The sequence below is a fragment of the Oncorhynchus gorbuscha genome, linkage group LG02 (assembly GCF_021184085.1).
Source record: "Oncorhynchus gorbuscha isolate QuinsamMale2020 ecotype Even-year linkage group LG02, OgorEven_v1.0, whole genome shotgun sequence".
NCBI classification, from domain to species: domain Eukaryota; kingdom Metazoa; phylum Chordata; class Actinopteri; order Salmoniformes; family Salmonidae; genus Oncorhynchus; species Oncorhynchus gorbuscha.
In genome coordinates, this window is record NC_060174.1 from 44704004 (window position 1) to 44719882 (window position 15879).

Consider the following 15879-nt stretch of genomic DNA (forward strand, 5'->3'; position numbering starts at 1 on the left):
AGAAACCTGAAAGACGCCACACTGAAGGTGAAGTTCAGTTAGTTGATGGTTGATGTTTCACTGCACTTGGAGTCAAATACATGAATGAATCACTCATTTCATCTGTTGATCTGTTTTATGCCAAATTACTCTTGTATTTTTTTGTTGTGGGTACAATCAACTTTACCCTATAAACTCTATAGCCCTAGAAAATATTTAACTAGCTCTGTAGATTGATTCAGTATCAGGTACAGTCAACCGGACTGAGCTCAGTTGCAAATCAACCCTTGATGTAAATGTTCTACTGAACATTTTATGCCACTAGATGGCAACGATTAACCATATTTTATTGTTGTGCTACTTCATTATGGTCAAATCAGTTTTTTCCTCTATTTGCATATTTAACTCAAAGTGTTTAATAGTCTTGTCTATATTTGTTGACATGCGCTGTTTCTTATAAAATCACAATATCCCAGCCTATAAGTGGTCTGTCTATTGATTTTGCTAACAAATATTCGAGGTAGGGAAAATAATGTATTGTATACATTTACATTTGAGCAATTTAGCAGACGCCCTTACCTTCCCTGACAATGCTTTAAGGAAAATAAAAGGTCAACATTTTCTGTATGATGTAGTTCAGAATTGAATCCTTCAGTCTGTCTGTCTACCCATTTCATTTGATCCCATGCAGATCGCTCAAGGGCTTGGGTGCGTCGCGACGTTGCTGTGAAACCACAGACGCCGACAGAGATGGACAACCCAACAGGACCACTGAATTGGACAACCGAATGACCTATTTGAAGGACTGCCCCTGCAGCCAATGGCCGTGGGACTTGACAAAATAGACATTGAATATGGGTTCAGGGGGAGGAGTTATTGAAATCCCCATGACGAGTGGTCACTGTGAGAGCTAGAGTTGTCTGAAGAAAACGGGAAGGGAAATTATATTTGTCCTTGATCTTTAACTAACTTGCTAGCTATTTCAAGTGGTATTTAGATAGCTATTCCGGTTTCATGTTATTGTTTTTATGGGTATGAAAACGTCCAGACAAAGAGAAACAGAACGTGAAGCTCCGTTTTGGTAAGAGGTTGTGTGCTCTGCTATGTCAGTGATTGGGACGTAGTAAATGCATGGGATAGATGGGCACAGGATTCCGGTTATCTATTTTAACACCGAGCCCTACCAAGCTAGCTAGCTAAACTGTTTAAAACATGTCCATTGTTTGTTTCAGTTGTTGAATATTGACTCACGATTGTTAATGATAAAAACTAAGTATAACTTGTTTTATTTAATCATAAGATATTTCAAGTGGTATTTAGGAAACGGGTCTGGATATGACGGAGGATAAGGAGACAACCTCATGACGAGACAGCCAGCCAGGCAGCAGGCTAGCTAGCTAACGTTAGTAGTGAACGAGAATAATATCCCATTGAGACCCGTTAGGCATAGCCGAGGGAAGTAGTTTGTGGGTGGGGGTGCAGCGATTTTTGACTGGGAGAGCAGGAGGGGAAAAATCATGTAGTCTATATCAGTCTGCTAATACAGGACTAGTAAAGGCCCAGTGCACTACTTTTGTGACATTTTTCTTCATGGTAATGGAAAGTCAACAGGTACCCTAGATGACCAGCCTATGTACACAAAAGTACATTGACATTAAGTGGTTTGTAAGAATGGTGAATTAGTACTGCACAAAACAAAAGTGGTTTTCCATGTTATTTGGTCAAGAAAAATATTTCATTCGATGTGGATGTTTTGTGTCTTTGCCCATAAATTTGCACATTTTGATGGACAGGGTTTTGTTCTTTCTGTATTCCATTAGAATGACAATAGCAGAGAAAGGGACAAGGGCAACAACTCCAGGCAGCTGAACCCCCCTAGCATGCCTGCGTCAGCCTAGCACACCGTCAGGTCAGGGTCATTAAGATTGAGTGATTTTTAGATAAACAGAACGTTTTAGCCCAATTACAATTCCAGCTGTTGAATCCAAGCAACTGAAATAGTAAATAAGAAGAATATTAGTATTTCCTAGTGCTGCCAGTCAGACACACATATTCACGATTGTTATGTTACATTGTAACTGGTTTTGGCACTTGCAGGTAAATTCCCAGCACTTTGCAATTTACTGTAGCTAATCCCTATTTTGCATTTACATCATCTTTGCCAAGTGCCTGGCCTGTTATTGCAGATGAGTGTCTTCTTAATAAGTTGCAAGTGCAAGTCCCCAATATAAAAACTTAACCCAGGAGAGAACAAAGGACATAACCAGGCAGCTGAACCCCCCCCCTAGCATGCCTGCGTCCAGCCTAGCACACCGTCAGGTCAGGGTCATTAAGATTGAGTGATTTTTAGATAAACAGAACGTTTTAGCCCAATGTGTGTTGTCTTTCCGTATTGTGTGTGTTCATATTTTTTGGCCTGCATATTTATTGCCTATATTCTTTGCTTTGTTATGCTCACATAACGTACTGCATTTCTCTGACATAGTCGTGTCTTTTTGCACACAGCTTAATCACCCTTCTGTTACCAAAAGCAGATAATATGGAAGAAGGGGCACATTGAGGGAGCTCACACAAGCAAGACCTGCATTCTCAAGTTTGCTGTATATACTGGGATGATTATTCTCTTCATAACTGGATAAAATGCCCTGACTTCCATGCAATGGAGGGTTTAAGCTTCTCTATGGGTTCAGTGGTGATTCCCAAGACCTTGCTGCGCATTCAAGGCTTTGGTGCAGCGGTCCTTGGGCTGATCGTGTTGGTTACGATGACCACAGCAGCTTCACCTGCAGCAGGTAAGCAGGCACACCTCTCACAGACAGCATTTACCACCAATTTGTACTGCGTTGATGTCATGTAACAAACCTATACAGTCATGATGTAACAACCATGGACCAATAAGACATTTCAATGGGTTTTGAAGGTCATATGAGGATGGCAAGTCAATCTTAACTATAGGGAGCCATCTACTGTGTGTTATTACACACATAGCATGTTACTTTCCATTAGTATGCAAAGTTATATTCATGTTTGATAACTTCACATAGTATGGGCAAGTAGCCTATGCCTGGTAACAGACAGATGGCAAATCAACAGGCGGGAAATGCTACGGAATCCTAAGTGAAAATGTCAGTGTATTAACCCTTAGTTGAATAACCTTTAATTGTATTTGCCATATTGATAATAGCCTATTCACAGTTGGTGAAATATCACATTACATTGCATTCAGAAATTATTCAGACCCCTTGACTTTTTCAAAATGTTGTTACGTTACAGCCTTATTCTAAAATGTATTAAATCATTTTTTTCCCCTTATCAATCTACACACAATACCAAAGCAAAAATGACAAAGCAAAAAATAGGTTTTTAGAAATATTTGCAAATTTATTACAAATAAACACGGACCCTTTACTCAATACTTTGTGGAGGCACCTTTAGCAGCGATTACAGCCTCGTGTCTTCTTGGGTATGGCGCTACAAGCATGGCACACCTGTATTCTTCTCTGCAGGTCCTCTCAAGCTCTGTGAGGTTGATTGGGGAGTGTCGCTGCACAGCTCTTTTCAGGTCCCTCCAGAAATGTTCGATTGGGTTCAAGTCTGGGATCTCGCTGGTTCACTCGAGAACATTGAGAGACTTGTCCAGAAGCTACTGCGTTGTCTTGGCTGTGTGCTTAGGGTCATTGTCCTGTTGGTCACCTCCCCGACCAAGGCCCTTCTCCCCCAATTGCCCAGTTTGTCTAGGCAGCCAGCTCTAGGAAGAGTCTTGGTAGTTCCAAACTTCTTCCATTTAAGAATGATGGCGGCCACTGTGTTTTTGGGGACTTTCAATGCTGCATAATTGTTTCGGTACCCTTCCGCAGATCTGTGCCTCGGCACAATCCTGTCTCAGAGCTCTACGGACAATTCCTTCAACCTCATTGTTTGGTTTTTGTTATGACATGCTCTTGTCAACTGTGGGACCATATATAGACAGGTATGTGTCTTTCCAAATCATGTCCAATCAATTTAATTTACCACAGGTGGACTCCAATCAAGTTGTAGAAACATCAAGGATGATCAATGGAAACAGGATGCACCTGAGCTCAATTTCATAGTAAATACTTGTATAAATAGGAATTATATATATTTTTTAATTGCCATGGGCTACACACAGTAGATTCATGAGGGACAAAAATAATGTCATCCATTTTAGAATAAGGCTGTAACGTAACAAAATGTGGAAAAAGTAAATGGGTCTGAATACTTTCTGAAAGCACTGAAACAGAAAAGCAATTGTGAACATGGGGACATTGTTCTGATTGTGCTGAGTAACAAGAGGAGTAGGACACGGCCACTTCTGTTTGGAGTCACATTATGGTCTGAATCAGGCAGTTGCATTCTTAAGTGGGTGTCACACACAAGAGTCATTCAGAGATAGATAGTGCACACTCATATTTTAATGGCGCTATTGTCAATGCCTAACAAAAAGAGTGACAGGCATTTTACTGGCCTGTTTGGCTTGACTCACTCTTCTATATTGCCCCTTTTTCATAATTTATCTATATGTAGTCTAATACAATATTGTCACTATTTGTAATTACAGTATTACTATACAGGTATGAGAACATTGAATAATGTCCTTGGCAAAGTAGCCTATTGCCTGATCTTAAAGCTGCAATATAACTTTTTGGGCGGCCCAACCAAATGCACATAAAAATGTGTGTTATAGATCTGTCATTCTCATTGAAAGCAAGTCTAAGAAGGGGTAGATATGTTCTATGTACGCCATTTCTATGCTTCTCGTTCCTAAGTTACATTTTTGTGTCTTTTACTTTCGATTTTGTACACCAGCTGAAAATTAAGCAAACTTTTAGAATTCTAGCAACCAGGAAATGGCGAAGACATTTCTTCATAGTGCATCCTTAAACCTGAATTGGTGCAAACAGAAATTGGGCCATGGGGAATTATTTGTCTGTCGGCTGAAGGTGCACATTGAAATGCCTGTCTTTGTGTTTATCTAATGGACCTAGGCAAGTAGCTGTTATTCTTGGCTAATTCTGTCAGATGTAAATATAACAGAATTCCTAGCATTTTCTTTGAAATGAAGAATAATTGCATCCCTAATGTGAAAAATAGGGAGTAGGTCTAAGCTATTGGCTCGTAACTGAGCTTTAAAGGCTTACGCTCAGGACTTTGTTCTATTTGTTCTGTTGAAAGTGTCAGTCCATAAATCAGGAATATCTATAGCACTCAAATGAAGTCCAGCCAACTCCTCCTGAAAGATTTCTCATATTTTAATCTGCACTTCGGTTAACTGGATTTATGCACAATGTACTGTAGTCTACGGCATATCACGCTAGCTTTTACTCAGGTGACTAATGGCAGGCTTGCCTTTTGTATGAGTGGCAGTTTTTGTAACCACTAATAGGGAATTAGACGAATATGAAATCGACTAGGTGTTGCTATTCCCCACCACTGTACTCAATACCCACACAGGGTTTTACAGCCATGTGTGCTATTAGTTTTGCTGCTATAGTTTTGAAGAAGACACTCAAGACAATATGCTACGTAGCCTGGATGTGAATGGGTAAGTTTTATTTTTTATTTTACCTTTATTTAACTAGGCAAGTCAGTTAAGAACAAATTCTTATTTTCAATGACGGCCTAGGAACAGTGGGTTCGTACCTTGTCAGCTCGGGGATTTGAACTTGCAACCTTACTAGTCCAACGCTCTAACCACTAGGCTACCCTAAGCTTATCCTTATCTGCACCTTGTTGTGGCTTGTTGGATGTTGATTGCTAGGTTATTAACACTAATGTATTACATCTTATGCTCTGATGGTAATGATGCCTACAGTTGTTGCTTAGGCTGCCTTCTCTTTGTGTACACTCTTAGAATAAAAGGGTCTATCTAGAACCTATAAGGGTTCTTTGGCTGTCCCCATAGGAGAACCCTTTTTGGTTCCAGGTAGAACCCTTTTGGTTCTAGTAGAACCTTTTTGGGTTCCATGTAGAACCCTTTCCAAAAAATGGTCCAAAAAAGGTTCCACCCGGAACCAAAAAAGGTTATCCTATGGGGACAGCCGAGGGAACCCTTTTTTCTAAGAGTGTAGCCTAGGCTAGACTAGGGCTGTGGCGCTCACAAAATTTTGTCATCTGGTGAATGTCAAGCAAATAACTGTTGGTCTCATTGTAATTGACCATTAATTAACAAACAGATTTAGCATATCCTGGCTTCCACACACAGCCTACAAGCCACTGATGCAGACCTTTGGAACATCTACATTTTTAAAAGTCTAATAAATCTATGTAATATAGCCCACATCTTCACAATAAATCCATTATTTATTTTAGACAGGTCTAAAGAAACATGATATGAAGAGAATGTAGTCTATTTCAGGAGAACATCCTCTGAGTTGTCCTTATGTTAGGTCCTGATCTGGCTATGCCATATGGCTGTGGGCTACACTAGTTCATTTAGCAGACAAGATTTGCTTAGAATTCTGTTGCATTATTTTACATTATTTTATAGTATGAAGAAAACAATTGAACACAAAATAAAATAGAAAGGATATTTTCCCCAAACAATTTGAGGGAGTGCACACATGCGGCTTTTCTGTGTTGAGCGGTTAATTAACAAATAAATAGGTATTCCTATATGCTTCATTTAGAGTTATTAATGTAACTTTAGTCATTGTACCAATATTGGGCTATATGCTTATATTTTTTAATACATTGTAAGGCTGCATTTTGCGACTCTAATGATGCTTTGAAAAAAGTTGCTTGAAAGGCATGACCTCTGCTTTGTTTTTTGCGCAGTCTGTACACACTTCATCAGTCTCTCATTCACAATTTGACAAGCACTTGATAATGCCTCTAATCTCCTGGTGGCATCCCCTTTGTGTGGCCGTAATGCACCCTAAAATACATGTCTTTTGCACCCAGTGGCCATTGTGCCCTTGGCCCTGAGTGCTGCGTTGTGCCCTTCTACCTGAGTGCTGCGTGCATGGAAGCAGCTCTCAGGGACGCAACTGCATGGTGCATATTGAAGATATTGGAAGAACTGTCCACTTTTCGTCAGCCAACTAGATGAGTAGGCCTAACAAACAGCGAAAGCACTAGCCTATGGCAATCTACATCCCCCATAGTGTAAAAGTTGACCTATTCTATAGTCTGGGACAGTTGTGGGATGCGATAGATCCCAAATGAATACAACCACCAGCATAAAAAAAACCTGTTTTACGCAATGTGGCTGACGCAACAGATGAGAACGTTTAGCTTAAAATGTCTTCATATTATAAGCGCAGCAATGCACACGCAGCAGTAGGCTATAAGCGTGAATGTTGCATTAGTGGAAAACACCATTATCAAAAGTGACCACAAATGTGATTATGCATGTAATGCTTTTATGTATGTATAGCAGTTAGGCTCTACACCCCTTGTAAAGCGGATTCATGTGCTTCATTTTAAGAAGTTATGTGGCCACTTTAGTTGTAATACAAACCTTATCAGAACGGATAGGCTACATGATGTGTGTGGGACTATGTTTTTTTTAAAGCAGGGGAAAAGGCATTGTTTCTTGCCTTACTCTGGGCATCATTCACAAGTGATAATATATCATTCACAAGTGATAGGCTAATTGTCACCCATAAGACTATTCTTGATTTAATCTTGTCTTTACATATACTAAATAATATATGTGTGAAATGAGTTTTGATTTAGAATGGACCGTTATCATGCACCTGTCGGGAACAGGGGCACGGGGAAAAAATGACATGTCATCTATGCACTTAAATAGAGAATGGAGGACGCTTTTCCCAACTAGACTATACTCCTGTTGTAAAGAGAAGCAATGGGCTTAATATTAGGAAGGTTGAGAAATAAATATAGTAAACATAGAAAGCTGATGGGATCCTCCTCTTATTAAGAAAGCCATCACTCTTGTTTTCCCGCGCAATTGCATAGCCAATTTCATTTGCATCGATATCTGAGTGATTAAATGGACAATAGAGTGCTGAGTACCAGGCAGTTAGCAAGTTTGGTAGGCTACCAATGACCATCCGCGCATCATCCGCGCATCAGCGCTAGGAGAAGCATAATTACCGGGACTAAATGGTCAGGTTGAATTTGACTGCCTTCATGACCGCAGGTGTGGCGGTAATACGGTCACCGCAACAGCCCCAGGCTAGACTAATAGCCTACATGAGTTAGGCTATAGCCTAGCAGGAACGAGGGGTTTTGAAGACGCAATGATGGAGAAGACTGCAGCTAGCACACAAGAATCAGAAGTGCGCTTTAAGAAGACTGATTTCGGTAGCTTATATGGTTGTCATATCACTGCTCATAACTTCTGATTTCAAAGCAATGAGGTTATCCTATCCACAATGACTTGATTTGGCATCATTCATGCTAACTTGCAGTTTATTTGATGTTAAATCGATGTCATTTCAAGATCAAAATCGTAATGGATTAGTTTTCCCCCCAGGCTTCAACAATGACAGCTCTTCTGAATTCTCTGATCCTATTTTAGGGTTGCTCTGGCTTTGTTGAATGGTTCTATTATTATACCTACTGTGCCATGAAATGTCTACAATGCATTATTGATATTCCATTTAGACCTACTCTTAGTAGCTTGTTCTTGGTCTTGCCTTGATGCTATGATGCGAATAGTCTTTTACTTTATTTAGTGGACTGTATGACAAGTCTTTTTTTGTTGAGTGTTTGCACAGCTTTTCGTGCTAACAAAAAGCTAATTGAGAACCACTACCCTGGAGTTGCTGGAGCTTCTCATTCGTAGTTACGTGGGTTTGTTAAAGTTGGCCCGTGGCATAACTCAGAGGGTTGGATTGGGGTCACTTACCGAAAAGAACAGAATCATCGTTATTTTGTCCTATTTTGCTTGTGCGCTCACAATATCAGCAGCAACATGAAGACCGAACCAAGAATAGATAGGCTACTATTTTTGTAACTTGTCAGTCCTTGATCAATGTTGGGGCTCAGACGGTCTTTGCTGAGTAGGCCTACCTGCCTATTTAGGAAATTAATTTAGCAGATTTGAACACAGTTCCTCTGTATTTCACTGAATGACAAACCTTTGGCAAACCATTGTCTTCTGATGAGTGATGTGACTCCACCACAGTGGATTTAGTGGATCCAGGGGCACCGCCTGCATGGTGGTGTGATTTACATAGTGTGGACAGAGGGTTTGTTTGATGCTGGTACTCCTAATAAAGAGAGGATTCAGAGACGAGGGTTGGCATGGTCCCTTAGTAAAAGCTTGACTTTTAAACCAATTTCCTGTCGTGAGGACAAAGAGAGAAAGGACCCAATCCTTCCATTTAAATGGCTGTTTACTCTGGGCTACTTTATAGATCATGTCCTGAGCTCCCCTCCTCTCCATCTATCATGTGCCATGAAAAAGGCTTTTTAAAGAGCTGTCAAAAACTAATGAAACTATGGTAATAGGATTTAATTTGGAATGCCTGAGGGAAGCCTCCCCAGGAAATCAGGAATTATAAAATTGTATTCCTTTTCATTGAGCTCTAATCATGGCCACACTTCCCCGGCCATTGGCCAGTCACAACAACTAACTTATTTTTCAACTGTTTAACTAATAGCACTTTGAACCATTAAACACCTGTTAAACATAACTGTTCACTGGCAGACAGAGGGGTGTCCTATTCCCCCTGCCTCCCATTGTAGTAGTGTTGGACTGGGATGAGAGAGAGACTGTAGTGAGAGTGTTGAGGATGGTCCGACGACAATTTTTAGCCGAAAAAAGTTATCCCGGGACAAAGAGAAAGAGCTGTTGGGGAAAGGGCTAAGAATTGGATGAATCCAAAAGATTCCCAACATAGCCTAGTCAGTAGGGCCCATGTTCACGTGAGCTTTGCCCAGTGCTGGTTATGATCTCCTATTAGTGCTGCCTACTCTTGTTCTGCACAATCAGGCATTTGAATGGCTGTGAAAAGTTCAGTACAGTCAGTAGGCAGCAAGCAGGCATGGCAGGGGCAGCTCATGCCCCCCTGTAGAGATGAGCCGCATCCACAGTAGCCTACGTGCACTGCTGTGCACACGTCTGGGAAACCGGAATGGTTGTTACATCGCCAAACATTTTGCAAGCAGCTCAATCAGATTACCAAAAGACAATCCTTTTATAATACCTCCCTAACAATCGACAAGCGTTCACCCGTGCCTCGTTTTGATTGCTTTGTAGGCATGAAATTGTTCCACGCTACCAAAGTATGTAGGTGCCGACCAAGCTGTGTTAGAACTACAGTAGAGGCAATGCTACAGTGTTTGTCTCGCCTGCTTGACGTCCACGAGGCCCTCAGAAACATTCCCAGCTGCTCTAAAGAGGTTATCAGAGGTGTGAAGAGATGGGAGGTCTTTAGAATCCAGATGTGCCTCAGTGTCTGTAGACGTGTCCCATAGCCCAGATATAGCCCATATATAGCTAGTTCCTGCCTGCAGATAAGAGGACCCCGACTCTAGCTGATAACTCTGATAACTGACTCTGGCCCTCTGGATCTCTGCAGATGATGCAGGCCCAGGCTTATTCCCACGAGGGGTTGAAATTACATCGGCGGAAGAAGGGATTGTGCTGTGCAGAGAGAGATTCATCAAAGTGGCTTCCTCTCCTGCTGGAAGTGAGTTGTAGGATGAGAGAGGCTGGTTTTATAATCTAGGCCCGTGGAGGGAAATGAATATGTGTGTCTATCCTCGTTCGTTTGATGATTTCAGCAAGCCCACCACTTTACACTTAGGATCTGCAAGGCTTGGCTGGAGCAAGGCTTCGCTAGGGCTGGGATGATTCCCCTTGGCAGGGAGACCAGAGAACCACTGCATGTGCATATTTATCACCAATGGCTTGGACTGCCTTCAGACAAAGGAAAGCTCTGGTCTGCGTTTCTTTGCCTGTGTTCTGAATGGAACTCTCTTTGCGTGGCCTTCTGAAAATGAACATTGTAAGAGGGGGCCTTGGTCTTTGAGTCTGATGTAGAAGGTAGGGCCCTATCAAATCTGTTCCGTTTAGTTTTCTCCCAAATTCAGTTTTTCCATAGAAAAACAACTAAATTGGATGTTGTAAGTCCACAACAATGCTTTAACCACATCAGGACTACACATCAAATACATTAAATATTTTGGGTGTCGTTTCCCTTTAAGTCAACTGTTCACCAGCCAGAGACCATTGTTTGGTTAGCAATGTTTCTTTAGCGCTCGTGTAGTTTGCAAAAACATATGGCCACTGGATTGATGCATATATTCGTGATATCATTCTTCCGGGTAGGCATAGATTACTTTGTAGGTAGAATTGAATTGAGATTGTTTTTGGGGAAGCCTTTCCATTTACCAGTCTTTACATTAGCATCATCGCTAACGGCTACACAAAGTGGTAAACAAACGTGCATACACAGACAGGACCATTCCTGTGCCGTTACCTCGTCAGAAAGCTGAAGGACAATACGAATCATTTTGTTTATGTTTTATGTTTACATACAGCTTTACTCATTTCATATTATATACTGTATTCTATTCTACTGTGTTTTAGTCAATGTCACTCCGACATTGCTCGTCCTAATATTTATATGTTTCTTAATTCCATTCTTTTACTTTTAGATTTATGTGTATTGTCGTGAATCATTTTTTTGTAGTGTTGGAGCTAAATCTGCTACATATGTGTATGTGACCAATAAAAATGTATTTGATTTGATAATCTTGTGCAAATTAATGATTAAAAAAAGTATATATTAAATGAAGGGATTTCTAAGTTCAACACATGTAGTTGCTTTCCTACTAAGTTCAATACATTTGTTAACATAGTTGAATTCAGTTTTAATATCTGGATTCCGCGATGCAGATTCTATAGGGCCCTAAGAGGGCTATATCCACAATGGTAGAACTATTAGCTTTATGGTGGCCCACAGTAATATCATATGCATAGGCTATTTACTCACCCATCACTATTATCATAAAGTAAAGACATGGTTGAATGATCCTTCAAGACAGCAACATGCAGCATTGCTATTACCCTAACTCCTAAACGAGCTTGCCTCAGCCAGTACTTAGCTAGGCTAGTTGTTTCAGTTTACCGTGCCTCTGACATATTTGACGTTACTGTAATCTGTGTTCTTGGTAGGGAGGAAGAATATTTAAACTCTTCTTCCGTCAGGGGCTAGGCCCTCTGGGATTGGCAGAGCAGCACTCCTATAAATAAGTCTTTCTTATCATGCCCGCTGCTTTGCTTTCCACTTGACTGGCTCCTGCTTGGCTGTAGGTGGGACCTTAATTGAGAAGCAGTGGTAACAGTGACAACTTGAATCATATCGTCCAAGAGTCTGGCACTTGGAAGTAGAAGCAGTAGTGAGCGAAGGAGCCCCTGGAATCTTCTGCCTTCTCCCCAGCGGCTGATGGGGACCACAGATGTACATCACCATTGTATTCAGATCACCATTATATTCACATCGTCATCGTAATCAGATCACCAGCGTATTCATATCGACATCGTATTCAGATCGACACCGTATTCATATCGACATCGTATTCAGATCGACACCGTATTCAGATCGACACCGTATTCAGATCGACACCGTATTCAGATCGACACCGTATTCAGATCGACACCGTATTCAGATCGCCATCGCATTCAGATCGCCATCGTATTCAGATCGCCATCGTATTCAGATCGCCATCGTAATCAGATCGCCATCGTATTCAGATCGCCATCGTATTCAGATCGCCATCGTATTCAGATCGCCATCGCATTCAGATCGCCATCGCATTCAGATCGCCATCGCATTCAGATCGCCATCGCATTCAGATCGCCATCGTATTCAGATCGCCATCGTATTCAGCGGACTCATTGTGTACCGTCGCCGCTGAAAGACTCCGTAGATTCAGCAGCAGCAGTGCCTCTTTCAATTAGGCATTAATGAAGTGGCTTTGATGATGAAATCACCATACTGAGTAGTCTACTCCAGATTCATTTTCCCTCTGGTGTTATCATTTTACAGCCACACAGTGTAGGTCAGCTCCCTCAGACTTCTTCATATCAGTTTTCTGCCCACTGGAAACATTGTCTCCCCCTCCCCCCCAAACAGACAGTTAAAGTGACAGTGAACTGACCTTGAACTGGACAATCTTTAGGCTATCTCTGAATCAGTATTTTCAATTTCTTTACTTTAGCCATCCCAAGACCAGTATCAGTAAAGGGAGGAATATTGGCTACAGTGATCTATTTCAGCTATCTGTGGGTCTGGCCTCCCTTTGTGTGGAGAGCTGCACATAATCCTTACTTATCACCATACAGTTCACGTCAGCACAGTGAAAAGTGATGACAACAGTTCCATGCTTTGTTTCTGCAGTCAGCTATCAGCTTTTCCTCCTTCTGGCTCAGAGAAAAAGTTTCTAGGTCAAATTGACCATGATGACTCTGGCATAATTGTTCCCCCAGACACAGCAGAGTAATTGTTCTACTTGACTTCCTTATAGGTCCTAGTTCTGCTTCTTTCCCTGTCGCTGTGAATGAAATCGGGGCTGGTGCGTTTTCCAGCAGCATCGCACTATAGGCTACCCAGGCGGAAAAATAAAAAATGGACTCTAGGCAACGCTCTAAGTCCAAACTAGCCTAAGCTCTGGCTAATTATGAGTAGCGTCCATTGCCATGTGTAATGTGATGCATGCCGGATGACAATGGAGCCATTCATTATTCATTAGAGCAGGGAGCCAGAGACAGATCAATGGGCAGCAGCCATCAAAAGCCAAACACTGGGGTGCTGATGCTGTCGCCAGGCCCCGTAGCACAACCAAACAGTTTTATTGAACCACAACCCCAGTATTGCTATCTTTTTCTGCCCTTTGAAGCTGCATTCTTTGGCTTAGGGATCGCTTTTGAGGAGAGCGGTAGTCTGCTTTTGTTTGGTCAAGGACAGGTCAATGCAATGGAATGGGGTTTAGAAGTATGCTACGATTTACAAGATCATATTACAATCATCTATAAACAAATGGCATGTATTTGTTATGAATATGAATGTGAATACTGTAAGTAGGTAGGCATCTTTGGAAATTTCTGTTTCCTAGCTTCCTAGTTGAAACAGTCCGTCTTATTTTATGACATTTTGTGACGTTTTTTATTAGTTTTGGTGTCCAGCAAGGGTTTTTTTCAGCTGTTCGCGCACACAAAAAATGTTCTTGAGGCAAGTCAAAGTTTGTTGGCCGACGTCTACACCCATTCATCGGTGATTGGTCAACAGTACTACTCTTAGTAGGAGTGGACAGGATTCTTCAATAAAGTGTTTGTCATTCAACGGGAGACGACTAGTTTTCATGCATATTTTTTCACTTGTGAAGTACTGCACCTAACGTCTTAATTAGATGTAAAATTGTGTGACTAAAACCTCCTCTGCAAAAGCGTCTAAATTAATTGCAGATTTGTATTTTGAGGAACTGGCTATGTTGTTTCTACAGCATCTCAACAGAAATATTGCCACTTTTGTCTCCTTTTCAAGCGAAGGCGTTTTAAGGGAGTGTGAGGTACAGACGTTCGCCTCGCCTAGCCCAGTTCTGCTAGGAGCAAACCGAACCTAGTATGCGGGTGCCTTTTAGTTGTGTTATGGACGGTAATAACACTGCCCTGCAAGCTACAGTAAGAGCATTAAATATTGTTCTTCTCCTGGCTGCTTATTACCAGGACATTTTCAGCCATATTAGCTGCAATATAACTACCAGTAATATAGCATAGGTCACCGTATGAAGCTGGTGTGTGAAGGTGAGCACCATTTGGCTCTTTTTGTAACAAGGCTGTCTTCCTCTGCAGTTTTTCAGTCCCACAAAATGTTCACCTCTAAATTTTGTTTATTGTACTTACGATGGTTGACAGTGATCCAGGGCAATCAAGGAGTCCCATGTGGGTGGTCTTTGGCTGGGCGTGGGCGTGTAGTAGGTTACAATGTTTTAAATGTCATGTAACAAACGAGAGGGATGTTTATCTGGGGGACTTGTTTCTATAGACGTTGGTGGGTAATATCAGTAGACCTACTGTATACTTACTGTTTGTTCTTCACTGGGTGCCCTTTTCTTGTGGTCACAGGTCACACATCTTGCCGTTGTATTTCACCCAGTAGATGTGGGAGTTCATCAAAATTGGATTTGTTTTCAAATTCTTTCGATCTGTGTCATCTGAGGGAAGTATGTGTCTCTAATATGGTCATACATTTGTCAGGAGGTTAGGAATTGCAGCTCAGTTTCCACCTCATTTTGTGGGCAGTGTGCATATAGCCTTTCTTCTCTTGAGAGCCAGGTCTGCCGACGGCGGCCTTTCTCAATAGCTCTTTCTCTCTCTCTCTGCAGGTAAGACCATTATGTCTCAGTTTGTAATCAAACCTGATAACAAACTGACTACTCCAAATGGAAGCCTGGCTGTGTCAGTTGGATAACAGAGAGATTGTGATGTCATTAGTGTCAGTAGGGTAAAGAACAGCATTTGGGGACTCTAACTTGAGCCTTTCAAATCAGTTGAACTTAGACTTGAATAGAAATGAATAGAGGGTCTTTAGTTTTCCATTACCACAATCCTAGTTTTACGCTCCTGTTATCACACAGGCATGGAGAAATACTCCAAATAAATGTGGGTGCATTCAATGGGGTGTGAAAAGAAAAACATCACTGTTGTGAACTTTGTCGGAGGCAAAGTTCCAAATTTGGCAGAAGGCAACACTAAGGCCATATTGCTCTGGGTGCAAATCACTCTACACTTCAACGAACGGCCACAAATTATTTATATGTTTCTCTCAGCAGATGGTACCGCTCGGTCCGGCCTCTTTTGAGGTACTGTGGGGTAAATTGTGGATTGTTGTTTTGGTTCCTCATCCACCCTGGCCTGCACCCTTAAGTAGCCAGACTCACCCAGCCACCCAACATAGCAAT

General features: G+C 41.5%; 1 protein-coding gene across 4 annotated transcripts in view; it reads left to right on the forward strand.

Moving 5' to 3' along the window:
• Positions 1–879: 879 nt before the first annotated feature.
• The window catches only part of LOC124002822 (UPF0606 protein KIAA1549-like), a 74586-nt gene continuing 59586 nt past the window's right edge, over positions 880–15879 (forward strand). For all 4 annotated transcript variants that reach the window (XM_046310578.1, XM_046310586.1, XM_046310579.1 and 1 more), the window contains exons 1-2: positions 880–1060; positions 2485–2771. In XM_046310578.1, coding sequence (XP_046166534.1) covers positions 2639–2771 — 133 coding nt within the window. In that variant the 5' untranslated portion in view covers positions 880–1060; positions 2485–2638. The remainder of the gene's footprint in view (positions 1061–2484; positions 2772–15879) is intronic.